At 56.8% G+C, this 16,387-nt stretch overlaps 2 protein-coding genes across 2 annotated transcripts; one reads left to right on the top strand and one right to left on the bottom strand.

Annotated features, from left to right (window-relative positions):
• Positions 1-1,810: 1,810 nt before the first annotated feature.
• On the top strand, positions 1,811-6,032 carry BESB_056750 (putative eukaryotic peptide chain release factor; the record flags this gene model as incomplete). The annotated part of the gene is made up of 8 exons (XM_029364110.1): positions 1,811-1,893; positions 2,760-2,914; positions 3,259-3,419; positions 3,811-4,062; positions 4,454-4,620; positions 4,891-5,058; positions 5,447-5,635; positions 5,915-6,032. 8 exons carry the CDS (start codon positions 1,811-1,813, stop codon positions 6,030-6,032), a joined length of 1,293 nt encoding a protein of 430 aa, XP_029220033.1.
• A 1,192-nt stretch (positions 6,033-7,224) lies between these two features.
• On the bottom strand, positions 7,225-16,326 carry BESB_056760 (uncharacterized protein; the record flags this gene model as incomplete). Its single annotated transcript, XM_029364111.1, has 13 exons — positions 7,225-7,304; positions 7,621-7,891; positions 8,360-8,407; positions 8,840-9,350; positions 9,547-9,899; positions 10,282-10,503; positions 10,960-11,094; positions 11,661-11,786; positions 12,101-12,710; positions 13,139-13,399; positions 13,906-14,094; positions 14,557-14,849; positions 15,346-16,326. The coding sequence occupies 13 exons, from the start codon at positions 16,324-16,326 to the stop codon at positions 7,225-7,227; spliced, it is 4,080 nt and encodes a 1,359-aa protein (XP_029220034.1).
• Between the last annotated feature and the right edge of the window lie 61 nt (positions 16,327-16,387).

Here is a 16,387-nt window from a genome sequence, read left to right on the forward strand (position 1 = left end):
TGTCTGTGTTTTGGCGAGCGTTTCTTGACTACGGATTTCCCTTGACGCCGCCTAGTCTATTGGCGGAGCTTATTTCCTTCTGCTGCGCAATCCTATCTTCGCAGCATATTGCCTCTTTGTTCTCTACCGCGTATACAGCCTAGACTATCTGCCCAGCACGCCCAGACATGTGTACATAGGCATGTATGTATACTGGTATGTACGCTTGTATGTATGTGTATGGATATATATATATATATATATATATATATGTATGTATATATGTAAGAAGATATATCGGTAAGTATGTATATATGTGTGTATGCCTGTATTTTATACGTTCCTGTGTGTGTGCGGCAGGCCGCAGGTCGCGACGATCGCCCTTCGAGTCTGTATACATCAGTGCCAGCAGGGAATAAAGAGCAGGACGCCGAAGTCGGACCGTCCACGACGGTCACGGGCACGCGTTCCACACTCGCGGGTTCGATGAGGTAACTCGTTTGTGCGGAAAAAACCTGACACCGACAGAGAAGAGAAAGTCGTTCTTGGCGGCGCAGATGGCCTCGAGAGCGGCGATGTGGGGGCGAAGCGAACGAGAGGAAGGGGCGCGCGAAAAGGCAGCGAGCGACCAGAAAGCTCCTCCCTTTTCTCTCCGACGGCACCGTTTCCTTCGCCAAAAATACGTGTGTCCTTCCACCAGGCTGAGGACGGGTCCCTTAGGAGCGTGTAACCGCCGCGATTCGTGTCTTCGGTCGCGGTCGAACCAAGAAAAGTCGGCAGCGCCGAGCCGCCCGCCCGCCGCCCCCGAAGAAATGGAACGCCCCCACTAGGCGAGTTTTTCAGTTGGCGAGGAGGCCGCATGCGGAGAAGGGGAGCGAAGCCGAGTTCTCGAGGAAGATGACGCGAGAATTTTTGGGGGTTGTCGCTTTTTTTTTCCCTTCTCTGTTGTCTTTTTTCTCTCGACGTCGAAGGCGCGCTTTCCCTCTTGCTTCGCTGCCCCCGAAGCCTCTCCGCCGCTCGCACGGCATACTCTCTATGTGTAGGCCTTGCCGCCAGCAGTGACCTCGACTGTTTCTGGCTCTGGCCGTCTTCTGTGCTGGTTCATCCGTTTTTCTGAAGCAGCCAGACTTCTTGCCTGCCGTTTTTTTGGTATGCGCCAGGCTCGCTGCTGTCGAGGGAATCCGCCACCGATTTCTTTCTTCCTCGCTCCTCTTTTCGCTGAACCCTACGTCACCAACGTCTGCCTCTTTCGCTTCCCCGCGTTTTCGTTTGCGAGGCTTCTGCAGCTAAGTTTTTCTGTGTGTATCTGCGCCAATACAGCTCCAACGTACACATGCGTGTGCGCGGTTAGGCGCTGGACTCTCGTTCAGTAGAGGATGCCATTCCCTGCGCGTTTTTTCAATCTGACTATCCGTTTCTAGAGCGTTTAATCACTCAGCCAACGGCACCCGCGCGCCTCCCTTGGCCGGTCACCAGCAGTCTCTCCTCTATTCCCTTTCAGGCCTTCTACTCGCCCGCCACGTCTTCTCCTTCGTTCTTCCATTCTCTGCTCTTTGGTTCGTGCATCTCACATTTCTGTCGCCTCCTGGCGTTCCAAGTCCTCCGCCTTGTTGCCGTGGGAGTTTTTCACCTACAGCTTCGTCTTCCGTGCGCGTTGTGCAAAGGGTCGCTCGCTTCCTGTCTCTTCTTTCGTCGCTCTCAAGATTGTCCGTCTCCTGGCGGCGATCTCTCAGACCTTGCTAGCGGTCCCTTTATAGAAAGCCCTCGTCTGTCTGGCGACTCGCCTTTCCTCCCTTCTTCTCGCGTTTTCTTTCCAGCGTCCTCCTTCACGATGGCGAGCGACGGGGACGTCGATACGAGCATTGAGCAGTGGAAGATCAAGCGCCTCATCAAGAACCTGGAGAGCGCCCGAGGGTAGGTCTCTCATCTTTTTCCTGTTTCGTCCGCTGTTCACCTCCGCTTGTCGCCTCATCTTCCTCCGTGCTTCCGGGTTTTTCACGAAGCGCGCGCGCAACGGCGTGTGGACTGCTGTTTCGTCTTCAAAAAGAGTCATCCCTGCCGCGGGCGGGTCGCGCTTTGCTGGACTCAAGTTCTGCGATGGCCTGCATAAGCGGGAGTGAGCGGAACATCAACCAGATTCATCTTCGCATTCCTTCCTTAGGCCGATGGCGCCTGATGTAGAGGCCGCTTCGCGGCATCGTGTAGCTGTCGCCTCTTTAACAGCGTACACCGTCATTTCTAGTTCGATTTCACATTTTTACAATATTTTTTTCTCTTGATTCCGGCGCTCCTGTGGTGCACTGGGGCGACCGTCGCGGGGAGAACAGACACAGGCCAAGGCGGCTTTTTATATTTTTACGTATGTTAAATTTGGTGCTCCTGCGCCGGCTGCTCTATCCATGGATGCGGAGAGGAGGCTGAGGCGCTTCCAGGCTCCCCTTTTCGAAGCGGCTGTATTCCCAGAGATTTGCTTTTTCGGGGTTCATTCACCTCGTTTGTACCGCACGCTCGCAGATGTACTCAAATGAGCTTGAATTTCAGCAACATCCTACGCGTCTCTCATTTGCAAACATAGCTCGAGGCCAGAGAGCTTTCCTACACCACGTCGCCCTTCTCTGTTCTACCGTCGCGTCTTGGTCTTCACTCCCTGAATAGAGTGCATTCGACGTAAAGAGTAGGAAGAGCTCGTGTGTTTTGTCTCGGTTTTTTCCCGATTTTTTTCGTTTCTCGTGTTTTTCTTCATCCCGCAGAGCGTCCGGTTGTGTTCGTTTGTCCTCCAGCAACGGCACGTCGATGATTAGTTTGATCATCAAGCCGAAGGATGAAATCACACGAATCAATAAAATGCTTGCCGATGAATTCGGCACGGCCTCCAACATCAAGTCACGCGTCAATCGTCTCTCTGTCTTGTCCGCCATCACTTCGACTCAGCAGAGTAAGCGTTTTCTCTTCGTTCTCAATGTGGCCTTTCTCAGACTTGTATCGCCTGCGCGATTCCGCGTCTCCGCCGTTACACGAATTTGCCCCTCTCTACGTCTCAAAATACAGATTTCCGTCTTTCTGTCCGTCTTCGCTGTCCTCGTCTGCATCTGCTCGTTTTGTTTGCGCTCTCACTTTTCTTCGCTTGTGTCTGTCCCGTGTGTGTATTCGAATCGCCACGGCTCTCTCCCTTTTTGAAAGAGTCTGAGAGGCATGCATGCGGTGTCGGCAGGCTGGGCGCCGCTGTTTCCCGTCCGGCTGGCGCCTTGCAAAGAGATGCGTGTTATATTCTTTTTTTAGGACTGAAGCTGTACAACAAGACGCCGCCCAATGGCCTGGTCGTGTACTGCGGGACTATTGTCACGGACGACGGCAAAGAAAAGAAAGTTTCCATCGACTTCGAGCCTTTCAAAGCCGTCAACACTTCCCTTTACCTCTGCGACAACAAATTCCACGTCGAGGTAAGAAAGGAAAAACCAGCGAAATGCCTGCATGCGCACATGCCTGCGACCTACATGACTCCTCACCAAGTGCTATCTACCATATATAATCCATATATATGTACATAAATATTTGCACGTAAATTGGCGTGACCACGAAGTAGATTTGCAATCTGCTGTCTCCTTTTCTTCAGTGAAATTCGTTCCCGTTTTGTTTTAGTCTGTGTGACGCATGCATATTCAGTGATGTTTTTTTCGACTCCACCAGTCAGGACGTTTCGTTCTTTTCCGCTCGCTTGGAGCTCCATGGCGCGTTTTTACGTTCGCGTGATGTGTTTCTGTTTCCTGTTTTGGGTTGCTTCGCTCTCTTTTCCATGCGCGCGGTTTTTCGCGCTTTGTCTTTTGTCATTAGGCTCTCTCTGAGCTCCTTGAGTCTGACGCCAAGTTCGGGTTCATCGTCCTCGACGGTAACGGCGCGCTTTTCGCGACTCTCCAGGGCAGCACAAAGGAGATTCTTCACCGCTTCACAGTTGACTTGCCGAAGAAACACGGAAGAGGTGGACAGTCTGCGATGCGTTTCGCGCGTCTGCGTCTCGAAAAACGTCACAACTACGTGCGAAAAGTCGCAGAGACTGCTGTGCAAATGTTCATCACGCAGGACAAGGTAGGCGATGACGCAGAGAGCGAGACGCTCGACGGCCGACTCGTGGCTTGCTCTGCAGCCCGCAGTCGAGGGGCGAAAAGCGGGGCAAGAATGAGGCATCACGGATGGGCCTGTCTATACCAATGTACATATATGCACATATATACGAGCCTATATATATATTTTTATATCTGTACAGAGGCGCGTATATATATATATCTTGGGCAATAGCAGAGGCCCACTTGATGTGATGCAAGCGTGGCTGCTAAATGCGTCCCTGTGTATGCATACATATATATATGTATATATGTATGTGCGTGTGCATATGTGCGCAAGGTGGATATTGTTTCTGAAGGATGCGCGACTCGTTTCTTCCACATTCGCCGCGTCTGCGTGTGTGATGCGTGCTCAGGTCAACGTCTCGGGTTTGATTCTGGCGGGTAGCGCAGACTTCAAGAATGACCTCGCGACCAGCGGCATGTTCGACCCGCGTCTCCACGCCAAGGTCGTGAAGATCGTGGACGTCTCGTACGGAGGTGACAACGGCTTCAACCAAGCCATCGAACTCTCCGCCGAGGCGTAAGCGACCCCTCCACTTCACTCTTCCTTCTCTGAGTTGGCAGGGAGCAGCCTAAATGGAAACTGCGCGCCCGTCCTTGCGCTCTTTAGAGGTCTGTTTGGCGTTGAGAGGCGCCTTGTCTCTCACACTCACATACGCATAGAAATGCGGCTTTGAAGCGCTCTCACGCGCAGTGCGTGTTCATCTCGGTGGATTCGCTCTGAAGGGGCCTTCCCCCATCGCGCGCCGGCGCCTGACTCTGTCTGCGGGGCTTGCCTTGGCTTTCGCAGGCTCACGAATGTCAAGTTCATTCAGGAGAAGAAGCTCATCGGACGCTTCTTTGATGAAGTCGCGCAGGATACCGGCAAATACGTCTTCGGCGTGCAAGAGACACTCCAGGCCCTCGAGATGGGCGCTGTCGAGCTCCTCATCGTCTACGAAGGCTTGGAGATCCAGAGGTAAGCGCCGAGCGAGACGCAGGTTTCGCTAGTTTTCTGAGGTGACCACGTGCGGCGGACGTTTCGATTTTGTGCGTAAATCTGTCGCGAAGCACGGGGTCGGCTTTTTCTCTCGAGCGAGGTTACAATTTTTTTGCGAGCCTGTATCTATTTTGGCGCGACGTGATCGTGCGTTTCATTGTTGATGGTGTGCCAGTGCAAGGGCGACGCGCGTGTATGCCAGGTTCTACCGGAGTATATATATATATGTACATATTTAGGCACGTGTATATGTATGTATGCATATATATATATATATATATATATATATATATATATATATATAATGTACACATGTATGTAGGTATGTATGCATATGAGTATGTGTGTAAATGTGTGATGTGGGAAGGCTGACCCTGAAGAACCCGCTGACGAATGCAGAGAAGGTCGTTCACGTGTCGCCGGACCAGACGCGCAACGACCAGCTCTTTAAAGAAGACGGCGTTGAGTTGGAAGTCGCTGAGAAGATGTCGCTCTCTGAGTGGCTTGTCAACAACTACAAGAGTTTTGGAACGACGCTTGACTTCGTCACCAACAGGTGAGCGTTTTTGCGTTCTCTTTTTAGCGGTGCAGTGTCTTTTCGCTCCCATTTTTGAGGGCAGACTCTCGCGGGTTCGTTTCTTCGTAGGAGCAACCTCAACGATTACTAGTCTGTTCTGAGAAACGCGTAGGAAGCCAAGTAGGACATGTCTTGAAAAACTTGTGCAAAAATATCTTCTGCCTTCCTGTTTCCTTCCCGGGGTTTCTGCGTGTGCTAGGCGACATGCCTCCTTTCGCGTCATTTCGGTTTTTTTTTTTTAATTTTTTTGTTTTACAGGTCCCAGGAGGGCGCGCAGTTTGAGCGCGGCTTTGGTGGGTTGGGAGGCATTCTGCGCTACAAGGTGGACTTCCAGGATTACGACGAAGTCGTGGACGACGAAGACGAATTTATCTAGACTGTATTACTCGCGTCTTTGTCTCCGCGAACCTTGTTTCCGCTCGCGTTTCAGCTGTCTCCCTTGTCGTAAAGCCGACTCTCCATCTCCCGGCGACCGTAATCTCTTATTCCGTCTGAGCATGAGCCCCTCGCGGGCGGCCTGCATCGCGAGGTCGATTTTCAAATCTGAAAAGGCGCTTCCTCTGTGGCTCCAGTGCGGCGTTCCGCCTATTTCATCGCGTCAATCAGCGACTGCAGCAAGAGCCAGTCTTCTCTTTTGAATAGGACAACTTTAACACCGCACGCGATGTGCCAACGCGTCGCTTTCCAACGCGAGTGAAGCGGATCGTTTTAGGCAGAGCGAGCTTCAGGAAGCCCAGCGCAGCTCAACACTTGGTAGAGGAAATAGCGCAGAGCAGAAAAACAGAGGGAACTCTGAAGCGCCTGCCTCGCACGAGGGAGTGGCGCGCCTGCAGCGAAGCCTTTGCCTCGAAGGCACACGAAAGGCGGCCGGTACCGGAGAGCCTTCGTTTCGCTGGACTCCTCTTTTCTAGCTCTGTTAGTGAACCCTTCTGGTCTGATCCCAAGTATGATCCCAAGTACGCAGTGCGCTAACTATATGCAAGGACAGTTTTCCCTACTTGACTTCTCAGTTTGAAAAGAACTGTAGTTAACGGGACTGAAGTCAGCATAATCAACACAAACATTGCTCCGCCACTAGTTCACCATCAGCGACTTTGTTTCGGACTGTCTGAACGCCACGACTGTTTCCTTTGCGTGTGTGAGCGCGGCGACAAGCCAGCGTTATGTCGGTGAGTTGATCAGCAAGAGGTCTGCAGAGATGCCTGAGAGTATATAGAGAGACGGGCGATAGTAGGAGTAGTGAAGCGGTCACAAACAGGAACGGGCACCTCCGTCAAGCGCTTCGCAAGAGACGACGACGACACCGAGCAGGCCTCCCCTTCCTCCGCTTGCAGTGGTGGAGTTTAAACGAGAAGCCCCACGAAGACAGGGAGACACCGCGGTACCTGTCTCAGCGAGAAATGAGCACGGCATCCACGGCCCTGCTTGAGTGCGCGGCTCCTTTTTTCGTCTCCGCCACGGCGTGCCTTGGTGCATGCGCAGTGTGCACGCTGCACATCGCCAGTGTCTCCTTGTGAGTCACTTTCTCTCTGGGGGAGCGGAGAAACTGTTTTCGGGCGGCGGGGCCGTTACGCCGCACACCGGGCCTCCGCGAGAACAAGGGCGCCGACCATCCGTTTCTGAAGCTCCGGGCAGCGCCAGTCGATCGCTGGAAACAGAGGACAGTCGGCGCGAGCGAGGCAGACATAAGCTGCCGTGGGCGCAGTAAACCGCCCCGGCTTCAAAGGCCTAAACCCTACGCCCTAAACGTGTGCAGAATTCGTCGAGAGCCCCGCCCCCGAACCCACAGGCCGTGGAGCGAAAGCCGTGCCGCTAGATACGAGGCGCAAAACAGCACGAAAAATCCACTTCACTCGCTTGTTCAGCACACGCAGACGAACGGAAACCCGCTCATGTGGCTAGTCCCTTGGCTCTTTTTTTCCGCCGGCAGGTGCTGGAGTGCAATGCATAGATCTCAGTCCTACCTCTGGGGAACTCTTTTGAGGGAGTCTGCAGAGACAGTGCATCTAAGCACCTGCGCCAGGACGTCGAGAGAAGACTCAGGCTGCCCCTCCTGAAGGCCACGTTCAGCGCGTCTGAGCCGTTGCACAGGTTCAGGAGCCGCAAGGTGTCGGAAAGGAGACACCCCACAAAGAAGGCAGGGACAGTCGGGGACACTTGCGCGGACCCGACGAAGGCGACGAGAGACGCGAAGCCGGGGACCAAGAACTCCGACAGACAGGCGAGGGAGGACGCCTGAGAAGAAATGGCACAGCAATGACGTGTGTGGAGGTTCGTGTTTGCGTTACACCATCTTCTACGTGTGCGGCCAATACACAGAGGCTCTGAATGAAGACAACACGCACGGAGAAAGCGAAACCGGACTCCAACAGAGAAAACAAGAGAGCGAAAGAAAAATATCAAACAGTAACGGAGGTCTTAAAACGACTCGAGAAAACGAACACCTCTCGATTTAGGTGTGCCGCAATAGAAGACACACTCGCCTTTGAGAACCGGCGGAGATCCTCCCAAGAGACAAGCCCTACGAAACTGCCACTGCGCCATTTCTTCCACGACTGAATGCGCGAGGCAAGGCTGAGCCCTCACGGTTCATTGCCACGCACAGATACGGTCTACTATTCTGTTTTTTTGGATCCTAAGCAGCCAAAGAGAAGCCACTTTGCCTTCCAACGACTCGCCTCACGCTGGTGCTTCCGCGCGTACCTCGCTGAGCCAAGCGGACTCGCGGGATTCCCACTTGTTGACGAAGAACTGTAAAGAACAGGATTGAAGCGAAAGACGCGCAACGAAATGCCACCGATAGTCGAGCCTTGAAGAGGTTAGACCGTTTCGCGCCTTACTGTCTCACGACTCTGACCCTTGAAGGCTTCCATGGGCCGCCGCCTGTATATCTCTATCAGCACCGACCATCACATATATATGAATATGAATGCATATATGTACATATATAGATATATATACACATATAAATATACCGATATATACGCGTAGTGTGCGTAACCGGTTGTCCTCATTATAGCGCTCTGCAGTTATGCGTCAGGCCGCCTGGACGGAAGCCTGTATCTCTCCGTTTGCCGAGAATCTTCTTCATCGGCCTTCGCGTCCCGCGCGCCGGCCGCTGTGAGCCAGTTTGCGCGGCTCTTGTTCGCGGCTTCATCGCCCGACAATGTGAAAGCGACTCACGTCGAGAATCGGCTTGCGCTTCGCGTAAAGCGTCAAGAAAACGACAAATGGCGGCGCAGGCGCCTCGGCGCCTGGCTGCGTGGGCGCCGCATCGCATGCGTTCAGGAGCCGGAGGTCCTCGCCGCTTTCCGGCACGTCCGACGGAGACTCTGCGCAGATCTGTCTCCACCGTCCCCCCCCCGCTGTGGAGCGCTGCAGCCTCCGCCTCTCGGGGCTCTGTGTCTCCCGCAGAGAACCCGCGAACGCCGAGGCCGCGGCCGCTGGAAGGCCCGCAGGCAGTAGCCCGTGAGGACGGTTGGAGAAACTCGACGAATACCCGCGCGAAGCCGCCGAAGAGGACCTTCCGGAAGCCGGCCGCGAGCTGCGGTCGGCCACACGCGTGAGACAAGTCTCCAGAACGGAAGAGGCTGCAAACGAGGGAAAGTGAGAAAGATCTGCGCCGGCAGCGGACGCCGGCGCAGTCAAAGCAGCCAGCACGCACGCGCTGTGCACCGGACCGAGGTGACAGAACCTGAGAGACGCGCGAAGAAGAAAAACAGGCGACTCATGCATGCGCGACAGAAAAAGGCACGCCACGGAGAGAAAAGAAACTGCAAAGCGCGGATGCGTCGCGCGAACGCAGAACTGCCTGTCTACGTGAATTGCGCACGCCAGACCCCGGCACGCTGACCCCAGACGAACCCCCTGGAAGTGAACTGAAAGCCTACCGTCTCAAAAGGCTCTCGAGGGCCTGCACTTTCCGCTGAAGCTCCCGGCGGTCTTCTTCGCTTTCTGCTTCATCCCCTGCCTCCATGCCGCCCTCCACGTGCTCGCCACGCACGGCCGGAAGACAGTCGCCGCGCGCGGAACTTGGTTTTCGCGCGGGGTGGAACAGCGAGAAGGCCACGCCATCTCTCAGCAGCGCCAGCACGCGCGCGCGCTCTTCTCGCTCCTTCGGAGTCTCCTCAAGACGGGCGAGACAGACGGAGGAAAAAGAAAAGAGCGACGAGAGAGACGCCGAGGACGCCGCCAGACCCGAAACAGCCCGCCGCGCCTCTTCGAAGCACGCTCGCGAGCACGTCTGAGAGAAACGGCGCACAGACGAGGGACTCAGTTGCTCTTGGGTTTACTTGAACAAGCACCTTCGGCGAGAAAAGAAGCAAACAACTTCGGAAATATACAACTCATCGATGAATTGATTGGAAAGCCGCTGCGACCTCATAGGCTCCAGGACACGCGAGCGCGCGGTTCGCAGCGTTTGGGGTCTAGGGTACTAAGGAAAAACGAATATTTAAGAGGATATTTCGATTGCCAGATAGAGTTAGTTCTCGTCGAAAAATTCAACATAAAGCACAACGATTTATTGCAATAAAGGTGGAAACGCCAAAGTAATAGTATTACAGATATTTTAAATAATTCGTTACTCGTCTGCCTAAGGAAGGTATTTCACCGACTCTGCGTACCTCGGCGAAATCCCTGAGGAGAATCACACACGGGTCGAGCGGCAACGCCCTGGCGCCGCGTTCAAGACTCAACGGCCCTCTGTTGTCCCTTTCGTGTCTTTCTGGTTCGCCGTCGAGATCCTCTCCCGCGGATGGCGGAGATGCAAAGTTTAGGTGACGCAGCAGCATATCCGCGAGGGCTTCGAACCCGGCGTACGCGCGGACTCTCGAGGCAAGGAAGTTCTGAAAAAACCAACAGGGATAAAGCGAGCGCGATGAAAACAGACGAAGCGAAGGCAGGTGCGCACTCTCTAACCTGAGGCCCTTGCACAAACGCCACTGAGACAACCGCAAGACGGCATTTATCGCAGACGCTCCAGCGGGAGAAGCACCGCACCCCCGACAAAACACGAAGCCGACAGGCGGGCCTCTGGAGACAAGCAACTTAGAATGCGTCATCTTCACGCGCGAGGAGAGCAGGGAGACGCCGCGCAGCACAGGCGGAAGCGAAGGACTTCACAAGGCAGAAGCGAATGGCGTCACAAAGCACAGGCTCTGTATGGCGTGCGGCGAAGAGGAAGCGAAGAGACGTTTGAAACCCGGCACGAGACAACCGAGGGACAGCGAACGGAGCTCACGGCCGGGCCGCGGCCGTCCCTCCCTTCTCCCATGTGCATGTTTTCTTTGTTTTTTTCTTGCCTTGAGGAGGTCGAGGATGGCGGGAATCAGCGCAGGAAGCCTGGCGGCCTCCTGCAGGTAGGGCATCGAGGAGGCGATCTGCGAACTCCTCAAAAGTGACGCCCCGTACTCCAGCACCACTTCCGACCGCGCTTCCTGACCGCCAGACAGAAAAGGAATTCCAGCATCAATTAAACAAGCCGTGTAGTATTCTCCTTCGCTCCTTAACGTCACAGCGTTGTCAAATTGCCGCCGGTTGCGAGTCTGCTCACTTTTCACCGAGGCCAGCGCGCGGGGGTAGAATCCGCTAGATAGTTTTTTCGCGCTCAACGTCCAAAGAAGACCGAAATGGGATACCGATCGCCATGCGTGAAGCACGAGAAAGCGGTGCCGGCGGCTGCGCGGCACGCGGCCGAGTATCTCAAAGGTGATTTTCATCGCGCCTTCTCGGCGGAGCGGACTCCGGGATCGGATTCGGCACAGCATCGCCCTCTCATTCCCCCTTAGAGGTTTGTTTGCCGCCCTTCGCTTTGGTTCTCACGCGTTTTCGACTGCTCACACCGTCCGGCTTCTCGCTCGCTACGTCTAGCTATGAATGTTCCCTGGTCTTTTTTCTTTTTTGCTCTCAACCAGAGTCGCTGCCGCCGCCCTGCGCGACCACAGCGGCGCGGTTTCGCCTCGAACTCGGAGCCACTCTTCCGCGTCCTTTCCTCTTTGCTTACAGCAGCTAAGGCGGGCGATAGCGGGGCGAAGGCGTCGGCGAAGAAGAGGAGATCCACGATGTGCGGAAAGAAGAAGGGCGGGAACGACGCGGCGAAAGCGCGGTCCTCCACGAGCAGGTGCAGGAGCTGAACAGGGCGAATAATTCCGACAAACAGTCAGACCACTAAGCAAAACAAAAGTAACCAAAGTAACCCACCCCCGCCCCTGCTCCGCACGCAAGCGAAGGGCAGGGTCAGACGCGGCGCAGAGCCGACCTGACCACGGGCAACACATGGAAAAGGGACAAGCTCGAACTGCAGCACTACTGGCCTGCACGCAAAGGCAGAGTGGAGGCCATCGTTTGAAACAGAAACGGCCCCACTGGCATAGCACGCTCACGAGAGAGAGAGAGAGGGATTTTTGAGCCCGACGCCTCCCAAAACTACGCGGCGCGCCTCACCTGCAAGGCTCCGTTGTGCGAAGCGTCTCCCGCGGCGCCTCTCGAGAGCCAGAAGGCGAGTACGAGCCGGTCGGCAGCGTCCACTTCGAAGGCGCGGAGGTCGAGGTCGCCCTCCGCTCCGGCTTCCGCGTCGCCCGGCCCCCGACCTGTCTCTCGGTCCTTCTGGACTCCCTCCTGCGGAGGCGCGAGGAGTGTCGAGGCGTTCGCCCGCAGGAAGAAGAGAAACTGCGACTGCAGAGACACCAGCGGGAACAGCGACCAGTAGGCCGTCGCCGCGAAGCTCTCCTGAAGGAGCCCGCAGGGCCATGAGGCGGGAACGGAGGCCAGGGGCGAGGGGGGAGCGGGGGCCGACGGCGGCGGAGCTCGCGCGGGAGTCTCGAGCGAAAAGGGAAAGACCTCCGCGTGGGCAGGGACCAGAAACGACTCAGAGACGTCAAAGACGCACGCGCTCGCCGCAGAGACGTTCCCCACCATCAGCGCGAGAGAGAGAGACAGCAGGCCCCAGGCGCGTCGCTTCGCCGGATCCAGGCAAAAGGTGGAGGGCGAGGCGGACGACGGCGAACCGGGGGCCGACGACACCGCACGCGCTTCGGTGAAGCGAAAGACGACCCTGCAGAAAAAGACGCAACGCAGTCGCAACGCGCGCCTGCGTCCGCCGCTTTCCCCGCACTTGCCTCACTCTCATGGCGATGGACACGCATGCGTACTTCTTGCAGCGAGCAACGACCGAGGGGCAGGTGAATCGTATGAGATGGATACGGAGGCGAAGGCAGCCCGAGGCCGATGCAAAGGAGTAGACACAAAGATTCATACGGATCCTAGAATAGCAAGAAAGAGACCAGCATATCAAATGCACACCAGGGCGACGTTTATTAAGGGTTCCCAGATGCAGAAAGCACGGCAGGACGACCGGCAGCGGCACACCCCCGCTCACACGGTCCTGGTCTCTTTTGAGTCCGCCAGTTAACTTCCTGACGCAGCCACGTGAATGGTGGAGCCAAAACGAAAGCACCTTGGCCTTTCTCTGGAAATCCGTACCTCGCGGCCTCGGCGCGCACAGCTGCAATCGCCTCTTCGAAATTCTCCTCAGCCAAGAAGCTGCCGTCCTGGGGCTCGGCGGCCGCGACCGATGTCAACAACGTGCCGCCAGTCCCCGCGTCGTCGCCCCGCGAGGCCGCTGCGGCCGCCCGCATAAGGGCTTCGACTGCGGTGACAACGGGGCGAAACCAAGCGGCTTGTTGGAGCCCAAGGCGGTCGGTGGCAGCGAGCCACGAGCCGAACTCAGCCCGACAGAGGAACCTGACCGGAGTGAAACACACAGAGGGATAAAGCAAACTACAGGCTTCTCCTGCTGCAAATGCGTTTCTCACTCCTCAAGCCATGGGATTGTCTCTCGGGTTGGAGTCTCATCCTTGTAGATTTCGCGTCTCCTATCGTCCCCACGAGCCCACACTCCAGCCGAGCCTCCGCATCCACAGACAGATACACATGCGTATATATATATATATATATATATATATATATATATATATATATATATATATATATATATACGCGTGAATATGTAGTGTCGGCCGGTGCTTCAACTGCTGACAGCAAAGCCGTGGAACGGGCTCACACGGTAAATACGTGTCGCTATGACCAGGTTGATGGACGCACAAATACGTGGAGAAGCGCGGCGGCTAATTGTGTCTCGCCTGCGGCCAGGCCAGAACGGCTCTGATAGAAGAGAGCCGCGGGACACGCTGCAGACAGATGTGTTCTGTGAAGCAGAAAGAGAGGCGCGAGAGAGCGCCCAGGCTCACCTGCAGAGAAGTTTGTTCAGCGTCCACTGGACCTTGAGGCCGTCTTCCTGAGTCCATGCGCCGTCTTTCTCATCGACCGCAAACCTCAAGAACGCATTCCAGAGCTCCTCGTGCCCTTGGACTGGCGCCAGAGACGCAGGGGCCGACGGCAGAGGCCGCGACACCCAGAGACGCTGCCACTCCATGAGGCTGTTCGACAAAGCAGGCAGCAGGACGGCAGAGCGACGTTGAAAAAACGGCAAAAATCATGGATATTTCCAAGTTTATTCTCCCCAACAGCCTTTCATAAAGGGGGTAGCCTGACTCCATGCGTCCCCCACTTTTCAGCGATAGCGGTCAGCACACCCTAATTTCTTCCGTTTTACCTTTTCTCTTTGATTCTAGCGCTCGCCCTGCCTCTTTTGGCCCGTGCTCATAGCGTGCCGTCACACCTTCGGTGCGAGGCTGCTGCGTTCCCCTCCGGTACGCTCTAGCGTGGTCTCTCGGTTTCCCTGCCGGCCTGTGTTTTGCTGCTCTCCGTTTCTCGCTGGCTCTTTAACTCGTGCACTCCACCCTCCATCGCCAATCTATTCCCTTCTCCGCTGCCGCGCCCCGGCCTCGCCGACTACCGCCGGCCGCTCTCTCCGCTCCTCCTCTCCTCGTGGTTCTTACTTGAGACGCCGACGTCTCGCAGGCAGGACGAAGAGAACCAACGCAATGTCCCACGCTTTGAGAGCGAGCCCCAGACTGTCCATCCACGCGACCAGTTGCTCTTCGCCTCCTTCTTCTCCGCGCGGCGCTGTGTCTTCGCCTCGCTGTGCCGCGCAGCGCCCTCCACTCTCGCCTGCAGAGGCCGTCTCCAGTGCTCCGTCTGTGGGGCCTGTCCCGGCTGCGGGCGTGGTCGAAGAAGGCGGTGCGTCGCGGCGAAGAGGCAGGGACGAGCGTCGCGCGAGGAGTTCAGAGAACTGCGCGAGGGCAGAGACACCGCAGCGGACACAAACGCATGACTGGCGAGTCGTCTGGACTGGTGAGTAGTCTGGAGTCGAAAAGCAGACGCTCAATCACTGCATCTACTCCACCTCCCAACGCCTCCACACTTGCGTAAACTGCACTTTTGTAAAGCGAGGGCACTCGATCTCGCAGGCGCAGAGGCGGACGGTCGTCTGACGCCAAATGGAACAGACAAGCACGCACGCGAACTAGTCCCAGTCACGCGGGTCCTGCGCGCAACTGCGGAGGACTCGGCTACGTGACTGGCCGCTGCCCCAGAGTCTCGAGCTTCGTCTTCTGCGCACATCATGCTCGTGCGTCGCGTTGCCTCCCGGGCGTCCGCGCCAGACTCGCGAGACAGGCCTTCGCCTCCCCTCCTTCTTGCGTCGTCGTCTGTTTCGGCCTCCGTTCGTCGCTCCCCTTCCGGAGTCAAACCCATGCGCCCCTGACTCTCGCCCTCCCCAAGCTTACGTAGTTCCACGTGGCGGCTAGAGCGTCTCTGTGCCGGAGGGCGTAGCCGATGAGGACTCTCTCTCTCTCGCTGACGCCTCTCGTCTCGCTCTCTGCGTACACGTCGCCACCCTTGTGGCGCGGCCTTCGTCTTCTGCCTCGCCTCTCTTCCTCCGGGGGCCACGTCGCCTGCAGGCGCGCCAGCCCTTCTGGGTCGTCCGCCACCAGACTCTTGCCACTGAGAAGGCGCTCGTGCTGCCGCTCGCCGGGGCACTGACCCCGTCTCTGCCGCGCCCCTCGACCGCGGTCGGACAGTCCCTGGCGCTCCGCCTCCAGAAACAGCGAAAGCCAAACGTGGAAAGCCCGAAAATTTCCAGCCATGGCTTCGCTGCACTGCAGCAGTGCCCGCGCGGCCTCCTCCTGCAGAGACGTCGGGCCCTCGCCCCCACTGCAGGGCGGTGGGCCGTCGGCACCCACAGGCTCGCCCCCGTCCGGCTCGGGCGCGTTGGGCTCCAAACGCAGGCACAGGCCAGATCCGCGGCGGGCGGACGACGCAGCGGCTAGCACCGAAGCGTGCGTGTGCGGGGCGTCGACTTCAGCCTCCATCTCGAGACAGTGCTCGGCTTCGTCGCGCTGGCGCCAGGCGCGAGGAGCCGTGTTTTCGCGTGGGTGCGAAAAGTGCAGGCGGGGGGGGGCGCGGGCCGCGGAGACACCTGGGCTCTTCGGCCAGGCGCCCGCGGGTTGCTCTTCCCTCCAGCAATGCAGACCTCCCCGGTCTTCCATGCAGGCTTCCAGCACGTGGCCATGCGAGTGCCCTTCTCTTCTGCGTCGTTTCGCCTTCTGGTCCGCTCTCTCAACTCCCGGACTGGGGAAGGACGAAGGCGGAAGCGCGGAGACGCCGTCGAGTGAAGGTGAAGCGAAGAAAGAACTCACCGAGCAACCATAGCACACGTCCCGCGGAAGAAGAGCGACGCCTCGAGGCGCTCGGGGTTCAGGCTCCATCCTGGCGTGACGGCGAGTCCTCTCTTCGCGGCTGTTCTCATTCCGCGCAAACGCCCGCGCT

Source organism: Besnoitia besnoiti, chromosome IV (assembly GCF_002563875.1).
Source record: "Besnoitia besnoiti strain Bb-Ger1 chromosome IV, whole genome shotgun sequence".
Taxonomy (NCBI): domain Eukaryota; phylum Apicomplexa; class Conoidasida; order Eucoccidiorida; family Sarcocystidae; genus Besnoitia; species Besnoitia besnoiti.